The 17880-nt window shown below is 47.8% G+C and overlaps 1 protein-coding gene across 8 annotated transcripts in view; it reads left to right on the top strand.

The window, feature by feature from the left end:
- Nucleotides 1-17880, top strand: part of ARHGAP26 (Rho GTPase activating protein 26) — a 204711-nt gene that overhangs the window by 96257 nt on the left and 90574 nt on the right. For all 8 annotated transcript variants that reach the window (XR_008748319.1, XM_055811570.1, XM_027781305.2 and 5 more), the window contains one exon: nucleotides 14796-14832. Coding sequence is in view for 7 of the 8 variants with exons in the window: in XM_055811570.1 (XP_055667545.1) it covers nucleotides 14796-14832 (37 nt within the window). In the remaining variant the exon portion in view is untranslated. The remainder of the gene's footprint in view (nucleotides 1-14795; nucleotides 14833-17880) is intronic.

Below are 17880 nucleotides of genomic sequence, written 5' to 3'. Positions count from 1 at the left end.
ACATTGCTGCTCTGGAAATGTGGTGGTGTGATTTTGTAGCAAAGCTCAGCCTTGCATTCCTGTCCAACACGCAGCACCCTCGCCTCCCGCCTCCTCCTCAGATATTGCTTCTGGGAATTCTTTCTGAAATTGTTTTTCATTTTACTTGTCTAATTATACGAAATGGTGAGAGATTAATTTCCCAGTGGAAATGATGTCTTTTGAACTCAATCCAGTGCTTTCAACCTCAGCATTCCTGTCATTTTGGCTCATTCAGAAAACAAATTAACTTGAAGGACTTCAGTCCCAGCACCTGTGCCACTACAGGGGGACAGCTGAGCACCAACTACATGCCTTCCCAACCTCCCCACATTGTGCTGGAACGTGCTGGAAGCTGCAGATGTGCTTTATCGCTTTAATTCCTTTCGTTTCCGACCGACTCCTCAGAGGTCATTTTCTTCTATATTCGTTTTGGTACTGCACCCATTACCTCTGTAGCTAAGTGTTCCCAGCAGAGCTTGAAAAACCCTCTTTGATGGAGATGGGGACCAGTGATTTGTGCTTAGGATGTGGTGTTTACGACTGCTGCTGCACCAGCATTGGGCAGGGCTTGAGGACCAGCCACTTTGGTTACTGACAGTGTCAGCAGCACTCTGTTCTGCGGGTACTGGCTGTAAGGTGGTAGTCACAGAGAAAAGTGCATTATTAGAGATAGCAGAAAAACTTTCACCCATAATATCTTTGACTACAGATGGTGGTCTTTGGCTGTTTTCTCTTTGCAAGGGAGAATCTGTGGGTGAGATGGCAGAGTAGTCATCACGTTTGCTCTTCTGGTGCTCTCCAGGGTTTTGTCCATGCCTGTCTCTTCCGCTTGTTTCCTTCACAGCCTTTTCCACACTGATCTTTTTACCCGCTTGATCCCACAGATGTGTGTTTCTATGGGCTTTCCAGAGAAAGATGGTTATTTGTGTATGCTTTGTCGTGCAGTTTTTTCATGGGCTTCGTCCTGTCTGGGTTTGTTTGCTTACGGCAAATTCTTTCTTTCAGTTCTGTTTTCCATGACATGACTCATTCCAGTTGCTGCTTCTCCATCTCCCTGTCTCTCTCTGCTGAACAAAATGGATTTTTCCCTGCTCTGCCCCCTCTCAGTGTCTAAGTTTCTACTGTTTGCTTTTTCTCTTTGCCTCTAATCTTCTCCCCAACCCAGATGACCTAGTGAACTCTCCCTGAACTGAAGCTGCAGGCTTGCCTGTGCTCTCACTGCCTGCGAGCATCTGACCTACCTCTGAGAGCAGCACCTCTGCCTCAGTGGAGGCACATCACATGTGCTGCAGTGATGGTGAGTCCCACTGCCGGCTTGGTGGCAAAACCTGACCCAGTGGAGCCCCTGCTTGGCTTTTTTGCTTCCCACAGTTCAAGAGTTTTGCCCAGAAAAGTTCTGTGTCCTTTTTGGGGACAAGGTTGCAGAAGAGGATCCTCAGAGAATCAGCCTGAGCTTTTCAGATCAAATGATAATTTGTCATGTTCAGTGTTAGTTTTTGTATTGCATGCTCTTACCACTGTTCCCTTCTTCTCCCTCCCCTGTTGCATAACCTATTTTAAGCCTAAAATAATAGTAACTTTACATTGAGTTTAGAAGCTTTTGTTTTGTTTCCAAAGCATTTAAGCCAGTGAGGTCCTAAGCCTTGACTTCAGGCTTTTATTCATGGTTCCAGCAAATGCTGCTTCAGTGGCTGATAACTTACCCAGCCAGAATCACTGCTGCTTCAGGCTGACAGTTTTCTGTCCTTTGCTTAAGAAGCTATTTGGGTCATAATGAGGAAAAGACTGAGAAAAGCATTCTAGATCATCCTAAAATGGGAAAAGAGCCCTCTGGACTGCTTCTACACAGCTAAAAGTGCTATCCTCCCCACTTTTGGAAAGTTTGCAACCTCTTTCTTCTAGCTCTCTTGTTGAGGACTTCCAGGAGCAGAGCAGTGGCTCCTGTCTCTGATTTTCATCTCTTGTGCATGAATGCCTCACAATTTCTTTAATACATTCTTTGCTGTAGCCAGCTTTGCCATAGCACTCTTTGCTGAGGTCTGTGCTGCACAAATTTGCTACGAAAGTTGGGCTTTAGTTGGAGGCTAGGATGGTTGGTCCCAAGAGGTGAGTTGGGTTTCGCTGTCCCTTTGGGGGAAGATCTTGGTTCTGTGGGGGAAGCACTGGCAGCTGCCTGTCTCCTCTGGTATTGTCTTGCTGCTGATATCCACTGAAGCAAACTTGCAGAGGAGTACAGGCTTGGGGCTGGAGTGCAGGTCTGGTCACTGATCCATGGGACGTCATACAACGCATGTCTTCTGCATGGGACACCCACTGACTCTGCTGCAGCATGTGCTTTTCTTTCACTTTAGTTCAGGCCAGGAGGTAAGCATGGTGGTGAGAGGTGATTTGAGTTTGCAGAGTCCCTGGGGAAAGGTGGCTAATCGAACTTGAATTGCAGTTTGCTGGCAACGAGTGCAGTGTGTGTGGGAACAGGATAGATCAGCTGACATGCGGCAACTTGATTATAAGTCTGGACAGGCGAACTAGTTTAAGAAAAGGTTGCAGAGTGGTTGCATCAAGAAATTCCTTGAGAGTGCTTTACTGTGAACCTAGCTGTCCAGCCTTTGGCTGCATGTGTCCAGCTGTGCTGGCAGCCTCTACAGGGAAGCACAAAGCACTCGATTGAAACGAAAGACCAAAGACAGTGTGTTTGCTTTCCTTTTCTCTCTGCTCTTCTATCACCTCTGTTTAGAATTATTTCAGCAGGCAATTCAAGAAACATGTAGAAGTTTGGAGAATAGCTCCATGTTAGTAGAACAAACTTCTCTGCGAATTTGAATAGACTATTATTGTGTTCTACTTTAAAAATTAAATTGTTCATTGTACAATCAGTTGCAAAACTAGCTTTTCCTCTTTATTTCTTCCTTTACTGGTCCTTGCATTTCATTTTAAGTAGTGATTTACTGTCCTGCTACAGACCCATCGCAGTTCTTGACCCAGGCTTTTTCCTTGTCCTAGCTGCAGCCTCAGAAGAAAGTCTGACCTTTGAAACTCCATTTTAATAATCTTATTTCTGTACTTCTGGTATCTGTCCTGTGCCACTCTCGGTTTGCTGTTCTTGGCAGACCCTCTGCAGCGCTGTGCCCTTGTGGAGCTGGGGAGCTGGGCTGGGCTCTGGCTGGAGCAGGCAGGCTGTGGGCATGGCACTGTCAGGAAAGGCAGCTTCTGCGCTGGGCTCAGGCTGCAGCAGTGTGCCTGGTGGCCATGCCCCGTGCTGCCTCTCAGCCAGCATTTGTTGGATGCCATGTGGTAGAAATGCTACTCATGAGTGCTGAGCGTGCTCATGGTGCTGTGTACATGCTGGGGGTGCATAGTTTCCCAGGGAGGTTATTAGCATTGTGGAATTTCAGGTCATGTCTGGGAAGCGGTAAATGTCCTGCTGCAGTTTTGAAGAGGGCACTGAGAACATTTAAATCTCTGTCAGGCTGGCTCCCAGCACCAGGGAGGCAAAGGGGCACTAATGAGCCCTGTGCTACATCCCAGGACTGCTCCAAGGAACCCCCTCTGCAGCTGCCCTGGGCTTGCACAGGTCTCTGGGGGTGAAGGGCAGGATTGGTGCCAGTGGGATTGTGGTCCCCTTTCTGCCGACTTTCCCAGAGCTTTGAGGTCCTTGCAATGGTCTGCGCTGCTCGTCCCTCACGAGCGGCTGTGCAAACTGAGGATTAAAACTGGTCTTGCCTCGAAGATGTCACAGTCTTGGCATTAAACCACCAGCCATTGTTCAGAACAACTAGGCAGTGCAAAACTTCTTTTCACAGACGAGGAATGCAAGGCATGTCTGTGTTACAGTTATTTTAAAAATAAAGATGACACTGTCATTTAAAATTAGGTTGGTTTTGATGTGTTCAGACTCCTTGTTCGTCAGTAAATGTTGAAAGGAGGAAGGGCGTGTGTGCTTGCAGGAGAGAGGGAGAGTGAGAAGCTGGCTGGACTCCAGTGCAGATAGTTGGCAGAGCAGGATGTGCAAGTTGTTGCTCAAGCACCCTAGGAAACTTAGGGAAAGCTGTTAAACTAGTAGAAGTTTCACTTTTCATCAGTCACTTGATCTGGCCGTATCTGCTCTGCAGGACTTGCTCAAAAATGCTGCTCTGTGAAACTTTAAGTGCTTTAGTTATTCCAGAAATGTATTTTTCTAAAGCAGTTGACCTTTAGTTACATTATTCTAGAGACTTCTGTATATCTGACATGCTTGGTTCCCTGTCGCTTCTGCCTACCCCGCAAAGTGTCTGCTGCTTGATTTCCTTTTAACATTTAGACATGGTAGGTGGATAGTTTGACCAAGGTAATTTTTTCCTTGGGTGACAAACACAGCAGGTTATATAACTGCGCTGAGCTAAGCAGTCCAGATGGTTGGCAGGTATCCCGGTTGGCTTCGGCTTTGGAGGCTCTTGGGAATGCCTGCACTTGTAATAAAACATGGGCTTGTTTTTAATTAGAACCATCATTTAGTTCAGCTTGGAGAGACAGAAGGGCAAGACCTGTGTAGAGGATTCAAGCCCCCAGATGCTTCATTTTTGGTATTTTCTTTTCTTTTAATCAGGCTCAGGCATTGTTGCAAGTTCTGAGCTGAAATTTATGCTGGAGGGAAGGAGAGGGAGAGAGAAAGAGGGAAGCGAGGTAGGGGGCGTGGCTCAGACTGCGATGCATTAGTTCAGCACTGAACAGTAGGTTGGGAAGGAAGGAAGGAAGGAGCTTGCTGCCAGGGACCCTGGGCCACCCTCTTCCAAATGAACAGCCCTTGTTTGAATGACATAAACCAGCATTTCACAGTGGGTTTCTGCTGCCCTGCCAAGTCTTTCACTGGGGAAGCACGGCCTATTTTTAATTCCCCGCCCCCCACAGGGAGGTTTGCAGGGATGTGGGCTGGGAACAGTCTTACTTGTATCTGTATCGTTTTGGCTCAGAGAGCAAGGAAGGTTATTTCTGGCCACAACACAGTGTAGTCTAGCTCCGAAAATCCTGCTTGTAGTATGAAAACCTGGCTCTCGGACAAAAATAGAACAGCTTTGATAAGGCAGAGCCAGAAACAAGGGCTGATTTCATCAAGTTTGCCAGGTGTCCTGCTTTTAACAAGGAAGTACGCTCTTTTCTACATGAGCTTTCTTGCTCTGTGCTTTGCTGGGATCCCAACATAGCAGCTCTGTAATGGTGTGCCAAGCTTGCTTGGGTGTCAGGTGTAGAGGATCCTGCCTGGTGTGGTATGGACCTGTGCCGATCTTGCTCTTTCCTTTTTCTTCCTTTGCTCCTTCCCTCCTCTTTCCCCCTTCCCTGTTGCTGCAGGGTGCAGGTATGTGGTGCTCTCCCCTCCCCAGGCGTGTCTACACCATGTTGTGAAAGGAGCACCAGGTCGCCAGAGGCTCTGGCCATTCCTGTGCATGCCACGGGGTATGGCTGTCTGCAGAGATGGGGCTGAGCAGCCTGCTGGGAGCCTGCACCCAAGCAAATAGTCCCTGCCTTTTAGGGCTGTCGTGGTGTTGCATCTAATCATGTAAGCTCTGGGCATCAGTAGGCAGGTTTTGGGTACAACAGCAGTGCTGGAGAGGTACTCTCAATCTCCAGGGGTCAGGGCTGGCTCAGTGTGTGCTTCCATACACAGTTCAATCCATGTCTGGGCAGCTGTGGGAAGTGGGGAGCCTACCCACCTCTCTGTCCTTGGCTGTTCATTCTCTCTTTCTCTGGTGCTGGACCAAGTCTTTGCGTGCCCACACTATGAACCTGATCTGGCTGCACACTGTCAAGTAATAATAATATTAATAACTGGCTTGCTGGGTTAATTTTCAGCTGGATTGGACTCCCTGTGCAGCTCTGCCAGTGCTGCCTCTGTCTTTGCTAGCAGTGGTGGGAGAGCATGGCTGTGAGTGTGTGGAGGGTGAGATGGTTCCCTTCAGCTGCAGGATGGTGTTAGATAAACTGAGGACAGCTGTGAAACCACCACATCATGCTGTTGCTCATGGCACTGAGCAAGGGCACCACAACCTCCCATGGACAGGCAGGCACAAGGGCGTGGGACATTTGGAGTGCTTTGTGGTGCTGATACCTGCTGGTGGCCCTGCCTGCCTGTACAGGGGCAAGTGAAATGGCAGAGCAGAAGCATCACTGGGACAGCAAGAGCAGCAAAATGATGTACAAAGTGTTCCTGGCAATGGAAACACTCGCCTGGGGAGTGTCAGGTTTTCAGAGCAACTTCTGGGGCTCCCCAGGGCGAGCTGCCATCCATCTGCAGGGCATCACCTTCTCTCTATCCTCCCACGGCATGGGAAAGCAAAGCCAAGGAGCCAGCTTCTCTGATGTCACTCCCCAGGGAAAGGTGCTCATGGTCTGTGTGACTGAACAAGGGGGAGGTAGGAGGACTGTAGGCTGCCTGTCTTCATGAAGGCCAGTTTTGGCAGTAACATGGAAAAGACAGAAATGCAGCCATAGCCATGTGAAAAGGAAAGTGAGCACTAATGTGCCTGGCCAGAAGACACGGGTAATTCACAGACTGGCCTTTCTCAGAAGTCCCTGAAAGTGCTTGCATCTGACAGCAGTCTGAGGAAGTGAAGAGGTAACTCAGTCTTCACAGTCAGAGAAAACGTGCCACCCGTATTTGCTAAAATTAAGCTTGAAAATGCTATTCTTTCACTTCCTTTTTCTCTTAAATTGCTGTGGAAATAATGGAGTATTTGGTGGTAAAAACAGTAGAAACAAAATAATGCCTTATTATCATTTAAACTGACTGTGCTCAGTAATTCATTGAAGTTTTGCTCCCTTGAAACCACTTTGAGTTACCCAAGATCTCCACGCAAAATCTGTTTGTTGCCACTTGCAGCACCTTTGCTGCAGTTCATCAGAGGGGATTTTTGTGTGCTGCCAAAGCTTTAAATGAACGCAAGAGTTAGTCTTCTCTGGCATTCTCCTAAGAGCATCTGAGCACTCCACAATATCATCCTGAAGGGATTTTGTACAGGCATTGCAGAATAGTTTTCATAAACCTTTTCTTTAATGGTTGCTGCTTCTTAGGCTTCCAGCTCCTTGTGTAAGACTGGAAACAAATTCTCCAGGACTGATCTTCATGTGTTTCAGTTTCTGTTGTGCTCTGAAGGGGATGAGGTCTTTAGGATCTGGGCTGCAGGAAAGACATCAGGTGCATCATTGGTGTCCATGTGAAAAAGACATTAAGAGAAAAGACTTGTTCCAAGTGGATCTTCTGTTCTTCCTCTCATGTAGGGCAACTGAACGGGTAGGAAAAGGGATGTGTAAGAGCCCCAGCATCCGGTTTCCACTGCTGGGCTGAACAAGCCCTTGTGTAGCAGCTGCTTTGCAGCTTCAGGGTGTTCAGGGTGCTGGAGACACCACCCAGCCTACCACCATCTGAGTCAATCTCAGTGACTGGACTCCAGTCCGTGTGCTGTTTTTTGCCCGTTTTCCCTTTTTGTTTATAAAAAGGTTGCAAAACACCCATGTAAAATGTCTGTGCTCCTCCTGCCTGTGTCTTCACAACCTGTCCTTGGGTGACTGGCAAGCCATTTGGACTACCAGTTCTGAAGGAATATAATGATTTCTATTTATACTCTTTTGGCTTGTGCATCTTCTGAGCTGAAGGTTGAAAAACTCGTTCATGGTTGTTTTGAGGATTTCTGGATATGAATCACACGGAAATTGCATAACACTGCAGCATTTCCTCCTATTGCTCAGGGCTTTAAAAACATTGCTCTCCTCCAGGGAGACCAAGGAAATCTGGCAGGACTGGCCCATTTTGACAGTAGTTTTAGTCTAAATGGAAAGCTCTGGGTTGAAGGGTAGGTCCTAGCACTAGTAAAAAGAGTGGAAGGTGTAATCTTCCATGCCGAGGCGTGGACTAGGTGAAATGGTGTGTTCCTTGTCAGAGATCCCTCTGTCTGTGGCTGCAAACAGGACTGCTGGCCCTGTTGTTGCTTAGGGCTTTCTATAAATCACCACCACCTCCCACCTCTGAGAAGCCAGACAATTCTTTCCTCTAGATTTTAGCCATTTGGGCAGAATTTCATGCCAATGTTGGAACCTGAAAGATTTTGGGAGCTGTGCTGAACACTGTGCAACCTCCAAAGGATACAGCTTAGGTTGGGCCATTTTGAATTTTAAATAAAAAACTGCTTTGTGTGTGAAATGTAGTGTATTCATATAAAGGATGTGTGCGTGCATACAATTGCCATATAAAAGCACAGTTAATTTATTGTGGAGGTTAGTAGACATCATGGGCAGCCCGTGTGAACCCTGAAATGAGGAAGTAAACATAAAATTACTTATCATCTTTTAGTTCCTCCTCCAAACCCCAGCTACTTCCTTTTCTTTTCCCCCAGTCCAGTTTCATCCCAGACAACCCGCATGTGCCTGTTTTCTCTTCGCAAGCTCATGGGTGCAACTTACTTAGAAACAGGTTGGAAAACTGATGGATTCTTCTTAGTTTATCTGTGTGCAAGCAGAAGATGGCATCAGGCTGTGAATGGTGGCTGTAGAAGTATTTTATGCTATGGATGGTGGCTATTGGATTTTTGATTATGAAAACCCACAGTTTATGTTTATATTAACCACAGCTCCAGCATAGGTGTTTATATGTAGTAATGACAGAACTGAAGTTTGAGGGGGGAACTGGAGTACAGCAGCCTGCATTACTACTTCTGCCTGTACTTTGGTCCACGTGGTGCTGGAGACATGAGTTGAGAAAGCAGTCAGCTGTGGTTGCAGGTAGGATGTAAGTGAGGATGTCACCCTCCGGCTCGTCCTGCTGACAGTGAGGGAGCACGGTGGCTTGGCATTGTTTCCTGGGTACTCTGTTCTAGCTAGCACATGCTTGGACATCACAGGCCTCTTAATCATCTCTATAAAGCCATTTCATCTGCAGAACTCAGTGTCTATTTAGTGAGATATTTCACCAGGAAGAACTTGTTCTTTGATAAATTATCTTAAACATTGAAGGTGGTGAGGTGCTGGCCTAGGCTGCCCAGGGCAGCTGTGGGTGCCCTGTCCCTGGCAGTGCCCAAGGCCAGGCTAGACAGAACTCTGAGCAGCCTGGGCCAGTGGAAGGTGTCCCTGCCCACGGCAAGGGGTCGAACTGGATGATATTTAAGGTCCCTTCCGACCAAACCATTTGATGATTCTGTGTTTGAGTTAATAACTGAGCATAATGCAAGTGTCAAAATAATAATGAATTGCAATTTCTGTTGTGCTCTTATAAAATTTATGCTTCTGGATTGCTTACAGATGAATCTCAGAACTTTCAATAATAGGTTGTAAAGGCCTTGTTTAAGCCTCCAAACACCAGTGATTCCACAGAAATCAAACAGCAGTAGCTTCCACTAAAAAAAGATACTAACTGGTTTTGTGCATGATACTTGAGCATCTACAGTATGAATTTAGAAAACAAAATTCAAGGCGTCAAGGTCTGCAAATTTAGTAGTACATTTATATATATATATATATTCTTTACACATCACTTCTGAAACTTCCTAGTGAAGATATTTTGGCTCAGAAGATACATTCAAATGGGAATAATTAGTGAGAGCATGGTGTTAAAACAATTGCAGTGCTGCAGGGTAGTAGGGATTTGTCTCCAAGTTAATCACTAGCCCCAGTTTTGTGAGTTTTATAACTGAGCCTGTTCCCACATGTGGTGTGTGGGACACAGGCCCTTCACTTCTCAGCAAATAATTTCTTCTTTCAAATTTCCTACCCTTTGTCAGTGACTAATACTGAAAAGTGAAAAAAGCTTTTACTTTGAGAAGCTTCCTGGGTTTAGGTTGTATGTTAACAACAGGAAAATGGGGTGTGGGTGTGTGTATAAAAATATATGTGTTTTATGGTATTTTATCATCTGGCTCTGTGCTGGGGGATCTGCATGTCTGCCGAGCTACCTGCCTCTCCCCTTCCTGTTCTCAGCAAACCTTACATGTGCTGTCAGTTAAATGCTGTCACCCTGCAAGGTGTAGCCACGCTGGCCCTTTGCACGGGGCTGGCACAAGCTTCAGAGCCCCATGCTTTGGTGCTGCATCTCATGCTGAGCCCCAGCACCCAGTGCTCACCTGCACAGCATCCTGCAGCAAACCTTAGTGCAGCAATTGTGCACAGATGTGCAGGAGAGAGGATCTGGGGAGAGGGAAAAATATATCTGCCTCTCTCTTCAAATCTGGCACTTGGCAGTTGTTTGGAGGAGAGTTTTAGAAGAGGTTTCTGAAGGTTGTGTGCTCCCAGCCTGGTGTCCATCTCTCCTGGGACAGATGTAGCTGCAGCTGTGGGTCCACCCCAGACATGCCATTCCCCTGTGTCCTGTGCAGCCCCTGACAATGCCCGTCTACGTGCCTGAGGTAGCTCAGAGGGCATTGCTAAGGAGATACTGCAACTGTTTCACAACTGGTTTGGTTCCTTAACACAACAAAGTGAGGTGTTTCCCTCTCCACAGGCTCATGGTCCCTTTGGTCCTGTGCCCTGGCAGAGCAGCTGTGCTGCTGTGCAGCCAGCACGGGTGGGCAGCCCTGAACCTGAGGAAGACTCTTCCAGCCAAAGGCTCTGCATGGTTGGCAGGTAGTTGGGATGGTTGCCTACGCTGGATTTGAGCACAGAGGAGGAGAAACAGCCATGGTCACCACGCTGGCTGCATCCACAGACCAGTGGTTCTGCCCAAGGACCATGAGCAGCAGTAGGCTTGGGCTGCCAGGAAGACTTGGAGGGTCAGGGGTGGCTTCACAGCTTCTGCTAGAAGAGCAGTTCTGTACAGAGAGCTTCAGAGATCTTTGTTGTCTCAACACAGGTCCAGCAACCCAGTAGCTCTGTGGATTACTGGAGGTCTTTTCAGCTGTGCTGCGTTTTTCTATATGCTGAGGTTTTTTGTTCTGGACTGGGTTGCAGTCACCAGGATCAGACAGCTTGGAGAGCACGCTGTGCATGGGGAGTGCCAGGGAGCCTAGGGCCTCCATTGCCTCCGTCCCTTGTAGAAGTAATTGGATTTATAATTTTCTGTAGTGCTGTGAAGATGAATTGACAGTGTAACAGTGTGGTGGAGTTACAGGGAGGACAGTGCAGAGGAAGCATGTTCCTGTCTGAACAATCTGTAACTTTTTATCAGTAATCAATGGAGACTTGGGTATAAAGAATAGTAAGAACCTCTTTAAAATTCAGCACCCTTTCACAGGGAGGAAGGTTTGTTTATTGGCTGACTGACTTGCATATGAGGCTTAATCTCAAAATGTGTCCTTGAGTGTTAAGCCTTGCATATTATCAAAGCTATTTTGGAAAAAGTGGAATATTAATACCTGTAAAGCCAGGCTGGACAGGAACGTCCTTAGCCATGACAAGAGCCCGAGGGGTCTGTGTGGGCTGGGCCAGTCCAGTCTGGCTCCCCATAGGGCACATTTCTGACAGTGGGGCAGATGATGGCCCTTAGGTCACTGGAAGAGCTTTGCTCTTGGCCCTCTTATACAGTAGACCTTCCTTCAAACCTGGAAACTTTCTCTTACCCTAAAAATATCTCACCCTTCAAAAGGCTTGAGGCAGTATAGGAAAATAATTCCTTTTTAGAAGTAATGTTTTTCTTGGAAAAGGAAATTATATTACAGAATTGGAGCTTGGTTAAAACCCTGATGTTGTAGAGTGGTGTTAATGGATTAACACACTGACAATGGATAAAAGGTTTGTCCTTAATAAGATGGATGCAGGATGCCAGTATCTCCTTGTTTTATGGTTGCATAGTTGACCTCTGCATGAAATTTCCTTTTCACTGTGTGCCTACTTCACAATTAAAGGCATAAGCACATTGTTTTCCCTTGTCTGTCCTTTTCCTCTCTTTTAAAGAACAGTCTCTGATGATTAACAATCTCTGTACTGTTGAATGTAACCAAACTGAAAGAATGAATGTGCAGGCAGATGCGTTTTTTTCCTGTAGGTGAGTGCTGCACACTATAACTTGAGCTCCGTGACTGGTCCTTTAGGCCCAGGGAACAGAGAAAACCCTTGGGAGAAGGATAGCAGATCTGTACCAGGAAGCACATCAGGTGCCAGAGCAAGTGGCTGAAACCTGGGCTGACCCATAAGAATGGAAATACTTTCATGTCCCAAGGACAGGATCTGGGGTGTGCTCAGCAAGGGCAGCAGCTGGGCTGGGACCACAGCCCAGGGCAAAGCAGGGTGCTGATGGGGTGGGCCCCTGGGGTGGTAACCCAGCTGTAACTGGAGATCGAGGCTGTAGGAGCCAAGTCACCCTTGTATTGTGTATTGTGTTAGTCTGTACGTCTGGGGTGAACCAGGACAGAGTACAGGGTGGGAAGTCTGCGTGGGATCCTGAGGTAGGGCCATGCGTGTGCAAGCCTTTGAATAAGAGTTATCTGAAGGTGTGTCCCTGGTCCCCACAATGGGTCCTCAACAGAGGTACTGAAGTTGGTGAGGAAAAACTTCTTTAGGGAAGGTTGACTGCATAGCTGGGGCTACTAGGCAGCACCAGTGGCAGAGGAGCCTGCTGTTGGTTTCCTTTCCTCTTTTCACTTCTTTTATTTTCTTGATATAAACACTGTTCCTGAATGAAAATTTGCTTGCTGACTACAGCTGGTTTTGCTGCTGAATCATTCCTCAGTTTCCAGATGTGGGTTGATAGATTTTATCCTGCAAACAAAAATCTCTACTTGGACTTGCATTGCATAGCTAGATGCCCTAAGAGGGGGAGAGGGAGGTTGCTCCTTGGGAAGTGTTTCGGGAAGAGTGGGAGTTAGTGTGGAGGGGTGAGTCTCTGTCCAAACCCCCAGTTTTGGGGTACACTGTTACATCTGTGATTCCCTGAATGTGTCCTGGGGGGCAGAGCTGATGCAAGCTATCCCTCTGCCACCTGGCTGGTACCAGCACTGCTGTGGTCTTGTGGTGCGTGGCATCGAGGGAAAGGTCTCCCTCCATTAAAGTAAACCAGGAGACAAATGAACAAGGTTATTTCATTCTTTAATGCTGACTAAGTTCCCTCATTCAACTCACTGCCCCAGCTGGCACGTGCAGCTAGTGTGCTGGGTGAGAGCTGCTCACGTCTGCTTTGCTACCACAGAGATGCCCTTGGAGCTGCAGTTCAGTGGCTCTCCAAGGCTGGCACCATGGCCGATAGGCCAGGAGAACACAGGAATAGCCTGTATAGTGTGTGTTTTGATGACCTCCAAGAAAGGCATCTGTTTAGGTGGCCTAACAGTGATGTGCTATGTGACACATAGCCTTTTTGGGGTGGGGCAATTTGGGTAATGGGGATATTGAGCTGGTGTTGGAGCTCCCAGGGTGAATGCGGTGGCAAGGTCTGCTGTGGTCAGCAGCGTGCATGCCTGGCTGCAGCTGGCACCCATTCTTTGAGAACGTTATACTGTCAGCTTCTGCTGGAGCTCTAGGGGAAAATCCCGACAGCAGGGATCCCACTGGAAGCACACAGGCCCTTGCGCCCAAGGGCAGCTTCTAAATCTCTGCCCTTAGTGTTAATGTCATTAACTGGGAGCCTGTGGTGGGAAAGGTCGAGAAACACTTGCCTGCTTGATTGCAGGTCAGAGCCTCTCCTCCCCACTCCCCTTGGATGTGTCTGCTGTTGCTGCCTTGTGTGTTGCTATCAACATCGCCCTTGGAAACTTCCCTTTGCCGCTTGCTATTTCTGGAGGTAGCATGTGATTAAATCAGTTCCCTGTGGAAGGGGGCTCCCAGCTTTGTTTCCAGCAGAGGAAGGGTGTGCACACCGCTGGCTTTGTTTAGCAGCCTACACAAGCCTTTTTTCCCCTGTTTTAATGGATGCTGCCACACTCAGCTCCAGCTTCTGATACTGATGGAGTGCTGGTGTGTGTGTTTCTGTTGGGGCTCTGGCTTGATGAAGGATTATTTTAAAACATTTTACTCAGTTGAGCTAGAGAAATACAACCTGTCCGAAGGCTGATCTTCTTACAGCTGCAGTTTTAATAATGCTAGGCTTTCAAATCATCCTCAAACTGTGATTGAAACCTTCTACCATTGTTTTCTCCCTCTTTATTGTATCCACTGGAACATTAATCTAAAGTAACCAAGCTGTAGTAATGATCAGGACAGGAGGAAGAGCACCAGTATTTGAAGACAGGAGAGTCTTGTGGTGAAGCCCCGGTGTTGACTCAGAGGGTGGCTGTGTCACGGGCAGTGCTGCATACATTGCCTCATTCTTCTGCATTTCGAGTCCTCTCTAAATTGACATTTCTTTTGCGCTCTTACTCTTCCCCCAACTCATTTATTCAGTCTGTAAGTACTTGTGAGTGAGGGTGGCTTTGTACTCCTTGCCTGAGTTGCACCTACCAGATGTTACTGCAATGCCTGTAAGATGTAAAGGGAATTGTCTGCTTTGCTCTAAGTTTATATTCTTTATGGGCGTCTTTGAAAAGAGCATAGAGGCAAGGAACCATAGAACAGTTTGGGTTGGAAGGAACCTTTAAATTAGGTCATCTAGTCTGACCTCACCTTCGTCCTGTTTAAAAGCCCCTTTAGCTTCTGTTTTCACCTAGTCCATCCCGTTTGCATTCTCTCGTTTTAAGAACTGTGCTAGTTGTTATTTTAATACAACTCCAAAGCTGTGGCAGCCTGGCATTTGGAATGCAGAAGGCTGTGGTGGTCTTTGGGGACCTTGCTGCTGGGGGAGGTCGAGGCAGGTCCTCCTGACAGCAGAGACCAGTCAGGGTGACACCAGATGTGTCAGCAGTCCCTTCCCAGGTGGAGCCAGTATCTTCATAAGACTTTCCTCTTGTGTTTTCCAGGTCTACAACTCGAACAAGGACAACCAAAGTGAAGGCAGTAAGTATTTCTTACCAAGCCAGACCCCGAGAAGGTGGCAGTGCTGTGTGGTGCGCAGACTTTGGTGGGTTAGCAGGAGATGCTGAGCCGCCGGTGCTGGGGACACTGGGCTGAAGTGTGCTCCCCTGGGCCAGGGGTGTGGGGTGACAGAGCTTGGCCTGGGGACCGCAGGGTGGCCCCAGGGAGGAGCTGTATCTGGCACCCAGCAGGGAGCTGGTGCAGAAACTTGGTGGTGGGACTTGGGGTCGTGGAGAGCAATGCCAAGAAGTTCTCTCAACATTTCAGGGTGCATCCCCTCCTGCCCGCCCTGCACCCAGGTGTCCCCAGACTGCAGCAGTGGTGCAGGGGTTGCTGGCATGCCCCTGGGCTGGCTCCTTTTGCTTGTCAGAGCCAACGAGTGCAGGTGGCATCTTGGGCCAACCAGCTCTCCTTTCTGGACCAGGACGTGAAGGATGAACATGCCTTTTCCAAAGGGAAACTGGAGTAAAAAATATAAAGAGTAAGGATGTCCTGCCTAATCAGGATTGTCAACAAGAGCCCCTAAAAATATAAAAGCTGGTTTTATTGTAGTTCAGGCAATCAAAGACTTGAGTCAAGAAAGCACTTGTTTTTCTTGCTAGAGGAGCAGTTGCACCTGGTCCTGGCTCTGTTTCAAAACCCTTAATTGAGCCATTTTCCAGTAGGTTTGAATTGCCATAATTGCAATACTCAAAACTCTGATCCCTTCCCTCCTTCCCCCAAAGTCATTGATCCACAGGAGCCCAGCCCAGGTTGATGGTTAATAAATCGTTCATTTTTATGCTGCCTCAGATAGGGCATTTTAATCTTGAGTAGAAGTATTTTTCTCACAATAATAGGTATAATTTGCGCATGATGTTCCTCACACCCATTTTCAGCCCTTGCACAAAACAGTCTCTTCCTCCTGTCTGCTCTCTCCGTTGTGGCTTCTCCCTTCCCTGTTTGTCCTCATCATCAACTGTGCATCCATCTCATCCCATAGGTGTTAACTTCCTCGCAGTTAAATTGCTGTGCCTTATGCTCGTGAAGGATGGTATGGCTAATGCCCCAGCTGGGTATGAAGTCTGTGTAGAACAGCTCTGTCTTTTCTCCATTTTACAGAGGGGCAAAATGAGGGGTTTTTTGAGGCACAGAGAACAGTACTTGCTCAACTCTGTCCTACCCTGGCCATGAACTGTCACTGCTCTGCATGTTCCATGCACACAACCTCTGTCTCTGCCAGCAGAGTGTGTGGTGATTTGGCTCAAGAAACATGTTAAAATAACAGTCTTCTGAACTTTGGTGAGGGGTGATGCAAAACCAGGGAAAACCTTAGGGATGGGGGTGAGAGGCAGGATTGGTGAAGTAATGACAGCTTCAGAAAGAAGCACTTGTCAAACCATGACTTTGCCATCTTACATGCTGTAAGCCAGAAATCTTCACAGGGATGTGCCTTACACTGCATCATCCTGAAAAGTAATGGTGGTTCTTTAAAGATGGTAAGAGCTCAAGTCAAGTGTGTCCATGACTTTCCCAGGGTTATTTGTATTGTCTAATCCTGGTCTTTAGCTGCCAAGCTTGCAATGGATCCCAGGTCAGGGGTCCTAAATGCCTCTTCGGGGTTTCCTGAGGTGTGAGCTGTCTGGGCGATGGTGCTGCACCTGGGCTCTTCACTGCCAGGCTGTTTGTGTCCCCTGAGCCCCGGATGCTGCCTGTGGTTAGTTGTGCACAGCCTCATCAAGGGCCCACATTAGCAGGGGTGTGGGCAGGACCAGGCTGGCCTGCAGGCAGCATAGGGCTGCCTGCGGTGACCGCTGCTGGCATACAGACAGATTATTTTCCTGGGCTTAATCCGAGATGGGTATACGTGTTGGAGGGGAGCATCTCATTCTATCGGGCACTGGGCTGATGGGGTGATGCTCAGCCTGGAGGGTGGGCTGCAGCCCCATGGTGCAGCCTGGCAGGACGTGCTGCAGCCCCTAGGCTGATCCCTAGCTGGATGCCCACGCTCGGGGTGCTGGAGGCTGGTGGCTTTGAGAAAGCCAGTATGTCCACTGGTTGGTGGCAGCTCCCACAGTTGCCTCCCATGTCGGTTCCTAGCCTGGCCCCGGGATGCCTGTGCTGCTTTGGAAAGTTGTTTGTTTCTTATGCTGGTAATGACTGCAACCCGCGCATCGGTCCTCCCTCTCCGAAGCAGCTCAGTGTTTGCCAAAGCGTAGTAAGACTGACAAAGACACCAAATGCCAAGTTTCTCCCTGTGCGTTTTCACCAGATGAGTACGACACTGGCGTTTAATCAGCTGAGGAGGCTTTGGCTAAGTTTCTTATCTTTTAGTACCTCTACCATTTTGATGGTCTGTCTTAAAAATGAGAACAATCCTCCTTGTCTGCTCTGTAGACTCTCCTCCCCCAGATTTGGGGAGTGTGCTGGGACCCTTGGCTGAAGGCTGCTTACATAGCAGTGCTTCGAAACTGTCTGGTGGCAATTATTTTCACATACGCCTCTGACTGGGACTGCCACTGGTATGTTCAGACATCTGACTCTGCTTTAGCTCTCATTAAAACCATGTCTGTAGTGAACCGCTTGTCTCACCAGCTACACTAAAAATTGATTCAGAGAGTGGCTTTTTGCCATGCAGTCCTTGTTACAGGAGCTTCCTATAAGGACACAAAATGAATGCGGTCCGGATGCAATTCCTGACTCTGAAAACCTATATACCTCTGCTTCCTGTCTGTACTTATGATAGCCTGAAAGAAACTTGCAGTGCTATAGTGAGGTCTGCTTTTGGCCACTATCTATTTAATTTTACCGAGCTTTTGGGTTTTACATCCTGCTGTGTAGCCAGATGGCCATTGGCCTACAAGGTGATTTATCTTAATCTTCTTTGGGAGCTGGGAGGAAGCAGTGCCGAGTGGTGGGGGTAAGTGGGTGTCAGTGCACGGCTAGAGCCAGTTGAATTCAGATGCATTAGTTTGCAAACCAGGAGGACTTGCCCTGCTCTGTGGAAACAAATCCTCCAGGCCATTTGTGCCTATTGCATGGAAGAGCATA

Source organism: Falco peregrinus, chromosome 8 (assembly GCF_023634155.1).
Source record: "Falco peregrinus isolate bFalPer1 chromosome 8, bFalPer1.pri, whole genome shotgun sequence".
Classification (NCBI taxonomy): Eukaryota; Metazoa; Chordata; class Aves; order Falconiformes; family Falconidae; genus Falco; species Falco peregrinus.
This window is presented reverse-complemented; position numbering and strand designations above follow the sequence as displayed.